Genomic DNA, 16,996 nt, shown 5'->3' with positions numbered 1-16,996 from the left:
TCCAGAAAAACAGCTATGATCATAAAAACGTTAGGAATATATATGAATTACACCCCCAGAATAACTCAGAGCAATGAGCAATTGTTTGTATTTTAATAATGAAATCTTAAAATGGGGGCTTGTGGTGAAGGTGCAGTTGTAACCTGAATAATAGAAGCAGCGGAATGGTGAACCGCTTTGCTTTGTTCAGACTGAATTTGGACCATTATATGAATGTATTGTAATTATATATATTGATGAGTCTTTGGTCATTGCAAACCATAATATAGAAAGTGTTAAGACTTGTTGCCATATTAGTGAAAGTTGGGGACTGAGGAGTTGATAACAGCGAGAAGTTCTTAAAATTGAACATATCAGAATTACCAGAGGTAAGTTGCAGCATGGGTATACTGCATCGCTTTCTTGTCCTTTAAACCACTTCAAAGCGATTCCCAATGTTTGAAAGCATCGGAATGTGAAGGGATGTTGACTTGTTTTTCCTGGACATTGCTTTTTAAACATGATTGATTCATTATTTTCCAGTTGGAAAAAGGGATTCATATAACTGGTTAGTCATAAGATTGGCTTTCATAAAATCAAGGTCCTGCTGTATTGGGATTTGAATGTTAGTTCTTAGGAAGTTTAACTCTGGTATCGAAATTCCTTTTTGGATGTCCATCATAATAGTAGATTTAATAAATTCATGAGGGCTTCTATTTCTTGTTAAAATATCCTCTCTTATTCCTACATAATTTATTGACCTAGTTTCACATGCTGCAATGTTCACTTTCATGAGAATGTTCTGATCCTTTATCTTGCCAGAGTGGCACTGTAGCTCTGCAAAGCTTCAAATAACCACTGTTTCTTTTTATGTTGAATTCTGGAAGAGATAGTATTTTGTAAACCAACAGCACTAGACAACCATACAACAGTTTCTTCTCTGTCTTTTCAGGCACTACAAGGGCTCCCAGGGATGGGGAGGTCCCAGGGGTGGACTATAATTTCATTCCTGTTGAACAGTTTAAAGCATTGGAAGAAAGTGGAGCCTTGCTAGAAAGTGGAACATATGATGGTATGTTACAGAATTTGAACATGTGTACCTACAATCTTTTATAAGAATGGGAATAAAGACCTGGAAGAATTTAATGGCATGAGTGTCCAGTCTTTTTGTTTCAGGCTTGGTCTAAATTAGGAACTTATGTTGGTATAACTACTTCACTCAGAGGTGTGGAAAATTCACAACCCTGAGTGACATAGTTATACTCACCTAACTCCCAGTGTAGACAGCGCTGTGTCGATAGGAGGGCTTCTTCTGTTGACATAGCTACCACTTCTCAGATGGGTGGAGAACCTACGCTGATGGGAGAAGCCCCCTGTTGGCATAGGTAGCGTCTTCACTGGAACGCTACAATGATGCAGCTGTGCCGCTGCAGTATTTTTAGTGGAGTCAAGTCCTAAATTTGGATCCTTATACTCATGAGGCGTAACAGTGCTTTGCAAGGGTAGGGAAGCAATATTATCTCCATTGTATAGATCGGATAATTGTGGACCACAGTGGTTGTCTTGTCCCAGCTCACGCTGTGATAGTGACCCAGTATTAGAACCCATGTGTCCTGACCTATGTTCAGTTCACTTTAACACCTGTTTCTTTTCCATATCATGGTGCTTTTCAGAGTCATTCTAAAAAATTTTATGTATGTTTTTGGTTGACTTTAACTTTAAATATATTTGTGGTCATAGTTCTGGGTTTTGTGTGAAAAGTTTTCTGTAGCTTTAATTTCTTGCTTAAGAGTTATTAAATATATTATAAATTATTCCAAAGGTTTCTACTTAGTAGTCCACTTTTGTCTTTTCTGCTTTTAGTATTAGCCACAATATTTGCTAGAAGCTATCCTAATTAGTTGCTGACTTTATTTTTATTACTGTTGTAGTGGTTTTTGGTGTTTAGTCATTTTTAATGAGTGTCTCAGGTGAGGATGTTTCTCTAAATATATGATTTTTAGCTTTCATCACTAACACCTGACTCTTTCTGAATTAAAATGTAAATACAGTAGATGCCGGTTAATAGCAATCCTGATACTATCAACTTCCAGTTAATGGCAACACGTTGTTGTGAACTAATCCCATCCTATTAACATCAGTGTTAATGGTATTTGACTTTGCCACAGTATGCTGCTTAGTAGCAACTTTTTTTTAAGAAGGGCCCTCCTGCAGGTTGGTTTGTGCAGCTGCAGTCAGGGAAGGAAGTGCTGGGGCCTGCCTGTTTTGGCTGCAGCCCTGCAAACCTGGCTGCAGTCAGTATTTATACCATCCATCCCAGTGCTTCCTTTTTGGGCTGCAGCTGAGCAAACCTGCCTGCTCACAGGGACCACACAAGACATAAGGATCTGCAGGCCGGAAGAGAAGGCTATGGGCAGGGCATTAGCAGGGAGTGGGCTACAGCCTGGATGCTGGAGCTGCACAGTACCTCTCCCTGCAGTCTCTAGGCTACTCCCTGCCAGGGGACTGCATGCAGGGGAGGAAGCGCTGGGAAGCAGAGAGCACTGGCCCTCTATACAGCACAGGCTGAGCCTTCCCACCCATACCTGGTGCACCCGGTGCAGAGGGGCAGGGCCCTGGGGTGTTTCTGGGCAAGCCCAGCCCTTGTACTATGTCAGGGCCTGGTGCAGCCTCACTGCCAAGCCTCTGTACTGGGGAAGGTGGGGGCTTCAGGTTGATCTCCCACCTCAATGCAGCCAATGGCCTGTGCTCCCCACTGCCATGCTGGAGCCACATTTATTTATTGACAAATACAATTTTCAGAAATTTGCAGAATTTTAAAATATTGTGTGCATAATTTATAATTTTTGGTGCAGAATTCCCTCAGGAGTAAAACATGTATAGACATACAATACTGCTTCTTTTGGTAGAAAAGTTGAAATCACAACCTTACCATGTGATCTTGCACAGCTGATACCCTTCTGGACATAGTAACCTTTTCCCAAGCTTTCTGCGCACTGTACCAATGTTCTCCATGCATATACGTAGGATTCAAAGGCAATCTGATCCACATAGCCCCTTATGTCCTGGAGTCCAGCTGAAGTCAACAGGAGAGCCTACAGATCTGCGGATATCTGCTTTATATCCTCAGATGGATGCGGATCCAAATGCCCTATCTAGAGGCCTGTGTATGTTTGCGGATTGTGGGTTGGATGCGGATACAAATTTTGTATCCGCTCAGAGCTCTAATCAACACAACTACACAAATCCGATTACAGAATCAAAGCCTGAATTAGGAAATTGTCCAGGCATGCTAAGTCCTTTAATTAGCATCACACCTTTTGTACTTGTAATTATAAATTCTTCCCTATTTGGATGTAAAATCTCTTTAATATTGCAGATATTTTAGACAATAATCTTAGTTGTGTCCTCGTTTTCCCTTTTAATTGAAGTTTGTGTGTATTTCACCAAGAAAAGTCTAGTGTGGCCGGCTCCCATGGGTCCTTCAAGCTACTACATGGTTTCCTTCTCTTCTCCTGTGCACACACATTGTACTGCCATGGATCTTTCTCTGCACTCCCCCACTTTCTCCAGAGGCCTCTTCTCTGCCTGCTATCCTGTTCTTCTGGGTTTTTTTTTTAGTTTTTACACTTCAGGCCATCACAGTTAAAGCTTGCTGCCGTGGTTGCTGTTTGAGTCTTCTCTCTCTTTTGTACCTCTGTTCATACTAGGGAACTGAGAATATTCAGCCAGTCTGGGAATCTAAGGATAGGAAGGAAGGAGTAATTGTAGTGCGAGTAGACATATGCCTGCTAGCTTTAATTTAACTAGCACAGGTAACAATGACAGTGTAAACATGGCAGCACGGATCCCAGCATAGGCCTGCAATCTGAGTATGCCCCACAGTTCCCCAGTGGACTTGTACTGTTCTGAAGGCCATGCCTCCATGTCTTCACGGCTGTTGTTACCTGCACTAGCTGGATTTAAAGCTAGCACTGGTAGGCCTACCTACTGTTACAATAACACACTGATTTGTGGTGTTGACACATCTTAAGTGTCTGCCTGTGTGTGAGTGGTTATGGTTAAAAACTATTCTAAACACAGAGCCGGTGCAAGGATGTTTCGCACCCTAGGCGAAACTTCCACCTTGCACCCTCTCCCCCCTCTGCACCGCTGCCCTGAGGTGCCCCCCCCATGGCAGCTGTCCCCCTCCGCCTGGAGGCACCTCTCCCCCACCCCACGGCAGCTCTCCGCCCTAAGGCACCACCCCCCACAGCTCACTTCTGTTCCAAGCACAAGCACGCTGTGGCTGCTTCACTTCTCCCGCCTTCCAGGCTTGCGCCACCAATCAGCTTAGGCGCTGCAAGCCTGGGAGGCGGGAGAAGTGAAGCAGCCACGGCGTATTCGGGGAGGAGGCGGGGCAGGGGTGAGCTGGGGCAGGGAGTTCCCCTGGGTGCCGCCCCCCTCTTACTTGCTGCAGGCGGCCCTCCCTGCGCTCCCCTGCCCCAGCTCCCTCCACCTAAATGTGGAAGAAAATGGCGCCCCCCAAATCCTAGTGCCCTAGGCGACCGCCTAGGTCGCCTAAGTGGTTACACTGGCCCTGTCTAAACATGGGGCAACAGGAAGCAGTTAACATTAGAAATATGTTCTAATATTTTGTTAAACTGTAGCTAAATTATCATGAGTTTATGGTGGTCAGACCAGGCTTTTCTCTTTCTCTGTGAGTTACTAACATTATTTTTCCTGTTTCCACCCTGAGCAGGAATCCTCAGTCACTGGCTAGGTCCATTAGGAAGATGAAAAGCATTAAAGTATTTAACTAGGCATAGAACTGACTAAAGTATAGGAGTGATATGGTTAATATCCTTTTGCTCAAGGACCAGGCAGGCGTGGGCTCTGTTCTTGAAGATAAAGGTACAGTAGCTAAATCAGTGTCTCAGATGTAAACCCTTTTTTATAGAACATCCATAACCTAGCTCCTCTAAGTTTTCTTCTGGATTGAAATTTAGTGTTGAAGGTTTCTGTTCAGGAACAACTTATTTAAAATATATAAAATAAAAAATATAAAGTTTTCACAATATATTTAAAACATCCTTGTTTAGGTACTCTTAACTCAAATAAATGATTTTTTTCCCCAAGAAAAATCTGGCATGCATATATTAAAAATATATATATGAAAACTAAAGTAAAAATGCTATTTTTATGCATACACATTTTCCACTAGAAATATTTGTATTAATATAGATTATGTACACTTCAAGTGTTTACTTCAGTGACTAAAGCTTCTTCAAGAGTAAACAGTCTAGAAATTGTATGAAACCTTCTCTGTGTAAAAGATGATGAAACTTGTAAAGAATTGTGATTTATTGGACGTTTTCTTGAGACTTAATTCTTCCCTAATATGGAAAAAAACAAATAAATGAAAAGGTATATTACTATTAAAATAACCAAAAGAAGGAAATTTTTTGAGCAGCTCTCTAAGCCAAGCTCTTTTGAGTGTGCTGTGGTTTTGCTGCCCATACAGTATGCACAATTGCCTCAGCAACTAGACTTTAACAAGCCAGGCTAACCCAAAGCTTTCACCTTAACTCCCATTTTTAGTTGAAGCCTGAAAGGTATTTGAATATATAGGGGGTTTTATTTACTATTTTATGCAGTCCAAACAAAATCTATCTACCAAATGTTAACCCAGCAGGAGCCCTGCTAAGCTCTGTGCTCAACTCCCTAATTAAAATGACATGACTAATTAAGAGGAGAAAGCCAGTTACTTAAATTCTGTTTGAGCATTTATTTCATTGGGAAAAAAATGCTGATCCTTTGAACTTGTACAACATATTAGAATCAAAATGTTTTCAGTTTTCTCAGGTATAATTCAGTATTGCATTGATTTATTAATAGCTTTATTAGGTAAGAAAATTATAAGCTGAAAACATAGGATTACAGCTCTAAGAAATCATTTTTTAAAATTGCTTTTGTGCAAATACTTTGTGTTTCAGCACAAAATGAATTTACTTTTTAGCTTCAACCTGCCTACCGGCTGCAAATTACTCCAGATTAGTTAATTACTATATGCTGTACATTAGAACAGAAATGATTTTGGTTTTCAAGGTAATCCTCCACTTTACTCCTACCAGGCTCTGCTATAAATCTCATTCTGGAGCATTAGTGAATGCAAGGTAAAACAACAAGTCAGTCTCTTGATTTGGAAACCTGTGTAGAGCAGCCACTTTGGAATTAAATGCGTTATACCCAGATGCACAATAACAGCATTAGCAGAAATACAGTGTAGCTATAAATTCCAGGTTTTGAGCATTCATTGGTTACTGATAATGCTGATGTCTTAAGTAGTGAAGTAAATTACCTTTTCATTCATGTATTTCACAAAACTATGTTACAGTGGCAGTAGAATATGTACTGTGGCTTGAGTCATTCCTGTGATTGTAGAGATCTTTACCAGATATCACTGCTTCTGTTTTGTACCATTTGTTTCTTAATGCCAGGTAATTTCTATGGTACACCAAAGCCTCCAGCAGAGCCCAGTCCCTTTCAGCCAGACGCAGTGGATCAAGTTCTTTTTGACAATGATTTTGATGCAGAATCCCAGAGAAAAAGAACAACGTCAGTCAGCAAGATGCAAAGAATGGATAGCTCTCTCCCTGAGGAGGAAGAGGAGGAAGAAAAGGAAGCGGTTAATGGCAGTGGAGGTGCAGGTCAGTTACAAGGGGAGAAATTCCTGACTGCAGTCAAGATTTTAATCAATCAAATTGTTACTGACATTGTCAAATTAACTTGGGTAGGAGCACTGTCACATGATCCAAAAACTAGGTAAAGGAATGTTCAGAGCAAGTGATAATGAAGAACAGTGCGTTGAGTCTGGAACAAGGTGTCCAGTGGAGTGTTGCAAAGATTAGTCTGAGATCCTATTCTTTTTAACACCTTTATTATCTCAAAAGGGGGACAACCAGCACATTACATTTGCAAATTGTGCTGCATCTAGGCATTTCTTGGAAGTCACCCATTCAAGTACAGATCTGGCCTAGTCCCGTTTACCATCAGAGCGCAGGTGATCTGGCTGCAGTCCATATTAATTTGTCACAAATACAGAATTGTAAAAGTGAGGTTACTGGCAATGGTTTCTAAACCGAAGTGCTTAAATTCACACTATTTAAAACCTGCTGCACAATTGTTTTCCTCGTATCACTCGGGGTTCTTGTACCACACTTGGGTCTTGATGCACTGAGAGGGATGCTGATGTGGATTCTCTAATGAGCAGTACAAATGCTATTCTCTTTGATAGGAAATGCAGTAATTAGTCTACCTAGATGGGTTCCAGTGCTGTTTTTTCAGCCTAGGCTCAGACAAGTATGAGGTTAATGCTATTTGGCAAGGGAAGAACAGAACTCAGTGTGTTCACTTCAGTTTTTTAAAGTTCACAGCAGAAAAAAATGTAGTAGGAAAATACAGATAAAATACAGTGTTGTTTGGCATTCTCTCGTTGTAAGCAAAAGCGGTGGTTCTGTGTGAGCAAAGCAGCATGAAAATCTTAACTGTAACGCTTTGCTTTTAACAACTTCAGAAAACAGAGAGAGACATTCAGATTCTTCTGACTGGATGAAGCCTGTTCCTAGTTACAACCAGACAAGCAGCTCCATGGATTTCAGAAATTACTTGTCAAGGGATGAGAGCCTAGAGCCTCTACCCAAGAACTGGGAGATGGCCTACACAGACACAGGCATGGTCTACTTCATAGAGTGAGTAGAAGTTTGTATCTTTATAGATTTAATGTACCTTCCAGAAATGCATGAGCTCTAAGAGTTTCTAGTCATAGTCTCTATGGAGATTTCTGCTGATTTGTATATATCTTCCTCCCTACCCACTTTTTATTGCTGAGGCCTTTGCATGAAAATATAATCTTCTGGCTTTGAAGTCGCAGTCTGTTCTCACTCCATGATCTTCACTAAATGTCGCCAGTTTTGTGTGTTTGATTTCGCAGTGGTTCCTGTGAAGATTATTATAATGTCACTTAGAGAGGATAGTGATGTTGATCTGAGGAATAAGCTGCAAGAATTTTTATTTTCATATATATCTATATCTATAACAGAATCCATACTTGGTGTTGCCAGCATTTTCATCCAAGTAGCTTTTCCTTTCTGTCCATCTTCATAGATGGATATTTGCACAGGTATCTTAGCTACCGTATATAGGGACTTCAGTATGGTGTTTATTTTCATGGGGAAAATGCAGATAAGGAAAGAATCCATGTAAATACACAAAACACTATCATACTAATAGTATCTAAATAAATTAAGTGTGAAAGCACAGTAGTTCCAGCTACGAAGTCAGTTAACTTATTTATGACGTGCATTCTGTATCACACAGAATGCAAAGCTCAGGTTCTGTGTTGTTAGCTGGATAACGGTCTAATTTTATGTGTACTTTTACTCTGCAAAATTTCATTGTAATCCATGGGATTTCCCTTATTCTCTCTGCTCTGCCTGCGATCTCTGGTATGAAATCGAATGTGAAAAGCAGCTATTAGAATGTGTAATAGTCTCTTTCATGAATTTTAAAGCATCAGACTACACTGATGGCTAAGCATAGGCAGAAGTTAAGGGTTTATTCCCCCCAAGGTGAAAAGTATCAGATATCCTCAAAATGATTTTTTGTAGTTGCTTCAATGGTAAATGTATGGAAGGCTTTGTCATACTTTGTACACAGAAAAAAAATATTGGATGGAGAAGAACTTTATGCTGAGACTGTGCTGCCTAATGCAGATTTATAGAACAGAGTTAGAACTCCCTGAATAAATGAGTTTATAATCACAGCATCAATAGACCTGAGATAAAACCTGGTTTCTGGATAACTCTGCTCACTTACGTTACTGTGTTATCTCAGAGTTAACATGTACCATATGTTCCTGCAGTGCAATGATAAGTACTACTTGTCATGGAAGAGCAAAATCAGTAGTCTTGCAAACTCACTGGCAATTTCTTATGTGCTTTGGTTCAGAGTGGTGGCAGCCTTTACATCTACATTCATATTGTGACTTTTAAAAATATCGGATTTCTGGAATACTTATGTGTATTAACTTTTTAACAACTATAAGATGCTCTTTTAGGCCTTATCAGTTTTTCTCCATTACTTTTCCCATGACTCTTTTCATGATCAACCTATTTTAGAGGTGGTGTCTGACACCTTATTAAAGTACACAAAACTTTTCCTATCTGTTCCCCATAATTAAATTTTTAAAACCAGGTAAAGAAAAAGTTTGTATTTTTGGGTCTGTTCTGATGAGAACCAAAAGGGACAGGTATATTCAGTGTGCTCTTATTTCATTGGTTCTGTTCTCTACTTACAAATACATCTCCACAGTTCTTCAGAGCTCTTGAAGTCAGCTCCATGCACAAGTTGCATTGGCTAGTGAGATCTGATATTTTTTGACAGATGAAACCTAGGCTTACCTCACTCCCAGCAAACCTGCTACTTTTAGAATGAAACTGTGTAGATTGTGGCTATAAACATGTACCTTTTGAAATATTTGAGTGCTAAGAAACGTTTGCACCGCTGTAACCTCCCATGTCACAGTGGTACAGAAGAGCCTCAAGTATGTTAGTAGTAGTTATATTTAAGTGGTACCTTTCCTAGGTCGTATTTTTTATGTTAGAGGTGATAACAGCAGGTATGCTGACTGAGAGACACAGATTTGCATGTGGAAGGAAATTTATGAAGAGAAGTCCAAAATATAATAGGTTAAATCCCTTCCTTGGGAGTCTTTTTCGTCACTCTCCCTTTATCTCCTCCTGTTTTTCTGCTCCTGATTGGGTTGTCCTATATTCCGCAGTCACAACACCAAGACAACCACTTGGCTTGATCCTCGACTCTGTAAGAAAGCCAAAGCTCCTGAAGACTGTGAGGATGGAGGTGAGATGTTCAGAATTGTCCGTCTGCTATATGTAATGCATGTTTGGATGTTGTTTTTCCTGCTTGAAAACTAGACTCAAATGGTGCCCAATTAGCATGTTATCAGTAGAGTTTATGAAGGCATGAAGTATTGCTCTGGTAATTGTTTCAAAGACTTCATTTCTTCTTTGCCATTTGGGACTAACCAGACAGATGAATTGTACGCCTCTACCCAGATACAACGCTGTCCTCGAGAGCCAAAAAATCTTACCATATTATAGGTGAAGTTCCATTATATTGCACTTGCTTTGATCCACTGGCCTGTGCAGCCCCCTTTCGCCTCCCCCCCGGAGCACGGCTTTACCACATTATATCTGAATTTGTGTTATATCGGAGTAGAGGTGTACCTCCAAATGCAACCTGGAATAGGAGTTTACTTGTGCTCTTGCTTCAAGGTCAAGTTAATCTGAAACGAAATAGAATTCCTAATAAATCGGATGTATTTGCCTGTTTACCAACCAAAACTAGTCCTGAGTCCTGTGGAACTGGCTATCTAGCTATTTTGACTTGGTTCATGAAGGGACTTTCTGTGGGATTTGGTAGTAATGAATCCTTAAGCACTTTGGAAAGTCCTTTCCTTATGCATATTACATATTTTATATCAAGTTCATCTTCAGGGAGATCTGGGACATTCCTAAGAATGTCCTCTGCACTGATGGGAGAATTAAGTCATTTGGGGGTCTTCAGATAATGCTGTTTGTGACTGTCTGATGTCCCATATGGAGTCATTTCCAGGGTTCTTTACAATTCGATAAGATCTATCACTGCCAAGACAGAAGTTTCTGCCTGAAGTTTATAATTTTTATTCTTTCTACATCATACCCTAATGGTTTCAGAATAGAGGTAAGTGCCTGTGGCTTGGCAGCAGCAGTAGGATGACTGGGCTTAAGAGTGGCTTCAGTATATTTTCACTGGAACAATGGAGTTTAAGTGAATTGTGGATACACACGAATTCTGGAGAGCAGAATGACACATTACTTGGTTCTAAATTTGCTGTAACTACTGAGAGGAAAGACCTGGACATCTTTGTAGACAGCTCAATGAGCACCGTTGTTCGAATGAGCAAGGGAAAAGCCCTCAAATACTAGAATGCATAGATGATGGGCTACAATGTAATACTAAAAGTACAGCCTTGTCACTTTATATCAGTGGTACACTCTCACCTGAAATACTCTTCAGTTTCCGGTTGAGAGAGAAAAGTGAAATTTTGATAGAATAATGGCAAAGCTTTTGAGGACGATGTGGGAAAAAATTAGGGATACAATAAGTGTACAAAATAACACAGTAAATAAAAGGTAAATCAGGTGCTCCCTTTTACCCACTGTCATAATACAAGAACAAGGGTATGTTGAGTTAAATTGAAGGGGGCAGATTTAAAACTAATAAAGGTAAATACAATGTATAATTAAGCCATGAAAATCTCACTGCCACAAGAGATTATTGGGACCAAAATCTTAATAAAATTTTTACAAGGATTGGACATTTGTATGAGTGAGAAGATAGATTTTTGTTTTTAGAAGGGATATAAATACTCATGCTTTAAATCATAAGCAAGCCCTAACTAAGTTTAGGAAGAAACTTCATTGTCTAGTAAGAGATTTCTGTACTATCCTCTGAAGCTTCTGGCATTGGTCATTGTTGGAGGCAGGATACTGGACTATGAGGACTGCTAAGATAAATGGTAGTCCCAAAGTGAAGGGATAGAAGAGCCTTTGGACTTCATATGAATTGACCCTTAATTGGGCCAGGTGCAGGAGGTGCAAACCAAGCTACAAGGCTTGGGAGTGAAGGTGCACAATAATAGGTGGCTTTATTGAAGGAGTATTTTAAAATCTCTGAAGCAGCTGCACGTTTTAAGCGTCAGTGTCGTCTTATTTCCATTTAGGGGACAGCCGTAAAATATAAATAGTTTATAATCAAGATAGGCATCTGTATTAGCAAGTTTGAAAATAATTAGCCTCTCTTTAGATGCTAAAAAATACGATAAGATTTTTAAAGAAATCCTTACACTCTCCTTTCCTGTCCCTCTGGCATCTCCACCCTGTCTAAATTAATTTGGCTTAAACATTTCCCTGTTGTCTGGTTTCACATGGATAATTTTTCAACAGAAGTGCAAGTTCCTGATATGTGAAAATGCCCTAGAGAATTCATTTTGCCTAAGTTGTCTCATGTCTCCCTATGATGGCAGAGCTTAAACCTTCACTAAATAAAGCTTAAAGTGGGCTGAACACTGACAGAATTTTACTGCTTCATAAAATGACAGACATGTTTGAGAATCATAATCTAAGCAGGGTTCCATGGTTAAAGTGCTTGTCAGTCATGCTTTTTCTTCAAGTGAAATCCTATCAGTTAAATAGAGAAGAAGTAAAAGCCAAGATGCAGTACCAAACTAGCTACCTAATTTTGTTAGTAGTGACCCGTTGCTGTTGGGACTGCGTTGTTGAAATAACTGGCTAGCAACTGGGTGCTTTAGTTCCATGGAAGGATGCCTTGTTCTGCAGTTGCTGTTAGGGGAAGGAGTCGTCAGAGATTTTTGTCCTGTGTGGCAGCGCTTGGACTCAACCTGTTCCCCAGTGATACAGAATTTCCATAGCTAATGATTCTCAAACAAGAACACTCTAACCCTGACTCCTATGTGTATCATCATCTGTAGCATTTCCGTTGATCATAGCTGCCATGTTCAGTCAGAGAGAGTGAATTTGTCTATGAAATAATGTTGGTCTAGCCCAGGGACGGCATCCGGCCTTTCAGATGTTTTAATCCGTCCCTCAAGCTCCCGCCAGGAAGCAGAGTCCAGGGCTTGCCGTGCTCCAGCCAGGGAGTGGGGTTGGGGGCTTGTCCACCCCTGGTCTAGCCCATTCAGGGCTTTAAAGAGAGAGGCTAGTACCAAAACTGTATCAGCATTCAGACCATAGTTGTCACTAGCAATATCTTGAACTAACTTCCTTCTGTCCAGATTCACATTTCCTTGAGAGTACAATAGCAGGGATACAGCATTGTTTCCATTTTAATATGGAACCCTTAATTACTTAGTATAATAATTTTTATTTTATACTAAATCTAAGAAACTTCTAGTTTTACTTTTCAGTTCTCTTGCACCCCAACTGGCTTTTTAAAAATTATGCATATTCACTATCTTCTCTAATATGGGACAATGCAGGGAACTGACAGGCTGGCTGGCAGTAGGTAACTAAGAGTGGCCCTCTATCATAATTTATGATTGTTTGGGGAGAGTGTAGGAACTGACTTACATTCGTTTCTATTCACCTCTTGCATCAAGACTTCACATTGTGAATCCGATCTGTGAGAATGTTGGTGGTAATCAGCCTACAGGCAAATCCTGCAGACACTTGCAAGGCAGTGGTGCAGTGTAGCCAACCAATAACATAAAAATGTACAGAGAAGCAGTCTCGGCAGCAAACATCTCCCGAGTTACAAGAGTCAATAGGCGCTGAGATGAGACTGAAAACAGCCTTTTGTTCCCCTAAATCTGTTCATAATGAAGCCAGCTTGAGCCACTGCCTCATACTACTGCTTTTATTAAACATATGTGAAGCTCACCACTGGGAGAGGATGGGATAAAAAAAGGCGTTTTAAAGAGAAAGATGCAGGACATTCTAATGAACAGCACTTAAACAAATAGTCCCACTGGGGTATTTGTCAAGTTCTGCTGAGCTGTACTGATATTCATAATTCGTAACATGCTGCCACATGCTAAGAAAATTCCTGTTACCTTCAAGCCTGGGGCAGCCACAAACAACAAACAAAATAATTACACAGAAATCTTACCCTTCAAAACAATCCAGACATCTGAAAGAAAAATAAAAGGCAATTTGTGTTCCAAATGGAACAATATTTCCATTTTGTCTTAACTTTCACACCAAGCTCCTTTCAAGCAGCGCTTCCATATTTACATTTCTATGGTCAAACTACTATAGCTTTGCTACTCTAATCAGGCCTCTGTGGTGACAGCTCATTACATTCAACCAGTAATGCTCTGATTCTAGCAGCCATCCTACAAGAATTTGAATTTAGTTCAGAAACAAGGGAGCTTTCTGATTTTTATGCTGTTTCAATATGAATGTTTATTTTGTAAGGATTTAATTTCATATTGCACACAATTTTCAGAATATAGGATCATTAGTTTCCCTCTAGATTTGTTACTCTGGAGACTTGGATTCAAATAATAATAAACACAAATGGAAATTAATTTGGGGATGATATCTTTTTAGTCCTCATTTGTCCTTGTCACCACTGTACTGTACTCTTTTTGATTCTGATTCAGGAGCCTAGGTGTAAAGTAGCAAGTGATGTAGGTCAGGCTTGCAGTGCATTGGGAGAGCAAGGTGGGGAGTCTGGCCTGAAATGCACTGGTGTTAAGGGGATGTGTGTGTAAAATTGGAATAACAAGGGGGGTGCAGGTCAGAATTTAGGCCCCTTGGCAGAGGTTTCTGGAAGCACCACATGACTTGCCTAGCATGGCCCTACAATTCAGGGCTGAGATGGACTGAAAGTACTTCTTTGGGAAAAGCTTCAAAATCTCCTTCCCACTCTATGGGTCAGCCATAGACAGTGCTAGCCTATAGTTACAGATTGGGGAGTTAAAAACAAAATTACACAAATGAAACTAGTTATTTATAATTAATAGGCTTAGTCTAATAAAATGAGACCTTTGTCTTTCTCTTCTTTCTTTCTTAAGATATTTCTCTGCTTCACTTTGAAGCTTGTTAAAACTTTTTTTTTTGGTTTAAAATGCAAGTCCCCTCCTCCAATGGATCAGCGAGTACAAGGGGGCCCATTTTCCCTCTGGGAAATGCAAGCACTCAATTCATGGGAATATATAAATTGCTTTCATATTTCCAATACAGTCAGTCCATAATCTTTCCATTCTTTTTTTTTCCACATGAACTTTGACATTTTCAAATACTTTTGCATTATAGTACAGAATTTTGTTCATCTGTTCTAATTACAGAACTTCCTTATGGCTGGGAGAAAATAGAAGACCCTCAATATGGAACATACTACGTCGAGTAAGTGTTTACACCAATTATTCACTTCATGTGGACATCAGATATGGTAGAGAACAATGAAACAGTTTTCAAGTATCAGAGGGGTAGCTGTGTTAGTCTGGATCTGTAAAAGCAGCAAAGAGTCCTGTGGCACCTTATAGACTAACAGACGTTTTGGAGCATGAGCTTTCCTAGGAGAATACCCACTTCGTCAGAATCTGACGAAGTGGGTATTCACCACGAAAGCTCGTGCTCCAAAATGTCTGTTAGTCTATGAGGTGCCACAGGATTCTTTGCTGCTTTTAATGAGACAGTTATGTAATAAATGCAAATTGTAATGCAGCTAATTTAATGACTGTGTATCCAATGACTATATAAATTAAGGGCCAGTTCTGGTGGCTGTAACTGAATTGTGCACTATTCCTATAAGTTAATATGTAAGATGATGATGTGTGTAGCTTCCCTTCACACTAACTGAGATACATCCATCTATCATCTGAAGGGGAGGAATAAAGCAGTAACCACTTCCCTGGGCTGGAAACCAGAAAGCAGCAAGTAAGCAGTAGGATTCACTTTGCCTCACAAATGTCTGTGTGATTTTTCTTGTATAACTAAGAATTAGAGTAGTTTGTTACAACAGTAACTTTATCTGGCATTAATGACTTTGCCCAAGTGGTTGAATCTCTTTCTTAACATCCTTATTGTAATAACTGAAGATGCTGAAAGTTGTATGTTTTAAAGAGATCAGAGCATGTCTCTGTTCTGAAATACCTTTAAAATGGAGCCTCTCGAGTAAAACATGTGATATTCACAAACCAGCAGGAAATTGCTTTCCCCTCATCCTTGGGCTCCAAAGCAGTACCATGTAGCAGAAAATCCCTAACTTACTGTGACTGGGCTTGCTTATTCTTCTTCAACTCAGGCTGAATGAAAACCACCTTCAATCATCAAGAGAAAAATTAGCAGAGAATTGAAAATATTAGCATTTGTTTGAAAAATGTTAGAGAGATCTCTGCAGAGCCAGCACTGTTGTTTTAATATTGTCCAGGTTAATAAATATTTTGATACTTCAGCTCTGCTTTCATATTTCAGAGTTTAGCAACAAAGGCAATAAATACTATGGATATATGGAAGCAGCATCCATTTCGTGTCAGGAGAAGAAATAAATTTGCTTTGCTAAGCCGTTCTCTTATTGCCCAATATTATGGTCTACAGCGGCTCTTTTTAAATCTGCGAAGTTGTGTTAAAATAGATAATATGCTTGTTACTCAGAGTTCATCCTATCACTCCAAAAGCAGCCTCAAAAGTCAAGGCTGAATTGTACAGTTGTTGAGTTTCTGTTTTGAGTATTGAGAAATTAGTAGTTGGAATATGCTTCAAAGGGTTAATCTTTGAGCTCCTCATGAGGAGATGGTTGGTCCTGCCCCTGAACAGGAAACTGGCATTGTTCTGAATAACTAGTTACCAAGATACTTGAATATTTTTAACCAGGTTTTTTTTCCTGCTGTGTTAGTTGAAATTCCTTTGGTTTTGATAATCTGATTTTTCATCATAATTGTTTTCTTTTAATTTTTTTCTGTTTAGATACTGAAAATAGGTTACTCATTTTCACTTTCTTTGCTCTCATGAATTAGCACAATGCTGTTGTGTTTGAGTTGCACACACTACAGGGGAACAAGCTGTTAAGATTAGGCTTTGTATAACTTTTTTTAAATTAAATGTTAGTTCTCAATTGTAGTTACCCTTTGAGAGACAGGAGCAGAATATATGGACTTCTGTAATTTAATGGATGTGGTGCTGACTCTTAAATATATATATACACTAGAATTTGGACAGTCACAAGGGAATGAAGATTTACCACCACCCCAAAACACTTAAGTTTTTTTCAACATTGAGCTGTCCTTTTATATTTACCCTTTTGCTGAAATGAAGCAAATGTGAGCTTACACATTGCAACATTCTTTGATACACTATGTTAATCATTATTGGGGATCTGACAACATTTGGCAATTTAATCAAGGAGAATTTTGCTGTGCTAAGGTAGTATCTCAAAGTTTGGGGTTTTCTTG

The 16,996-nt window shown here is 39.6% G+C and overlaps 1 protein-coding gene across 5 annotated transcripts in view; it reads left to right on the top strand.

Moving 5' to 3' along the window:
- MAGI3 (membrane associated guanylate kinase, WW and PDZ domain containing 3) overlaps window positions 1-16,996 on the top strand; it is a 226,513-nt gene that overhangs the window by 128,965 nt on the left and 80,552 nt on the right. For all 5 annotated transcript variants that reach the window (XR_007774572.1, XM_050954266.1, XM_050954265.1 and 2 more), the window contains exons 3-7: window positions 932-1,051; window positions 6,459-6,668; window positions 7,535-7,709; window positions 9,800-9,879; window positions 14,891-14,948. Coding sequence is in view for 4 of the 5 variants with exons in the window: in XM_050954266.1 (XP_050810223.1) it covers window positions 932-1,051; window positions 6,459-6,668; window positions 7,535-7,709; window positions 9,800-9,879; window positions 14,891-14,948 (643 nt within the window). In the remaining variant the exon portion in view is untranslated. The remainder of the gene's footprint in view (window positions 1-931; window positions 1,052-6,458; window positions 6,669-7,534; window positions 7,710-9,799; window positions 9,880-14,890; window positions 14,949-16,996) is intronic.

The sequence above is a fragment of the Gopherus flavomarginatus genome, chromosome 5 (genome assembly GCF_025201925.1).
Source record: "Gopherus flavomarginatus isolate rGopFla2 chromosome 5, rGopFla2.mat.asm, whole genome shotgun sequence".
NCBI classification, from domain to species: domain Eukaryota; kingdom Metazoa; phylum Chordata; order Testudines; family Testudinidae; genus Gopherus; species Gopherus flavomarginatus.
This window is presented reverse-complemented; position numbering and strand designations above follow the sequence as displayed.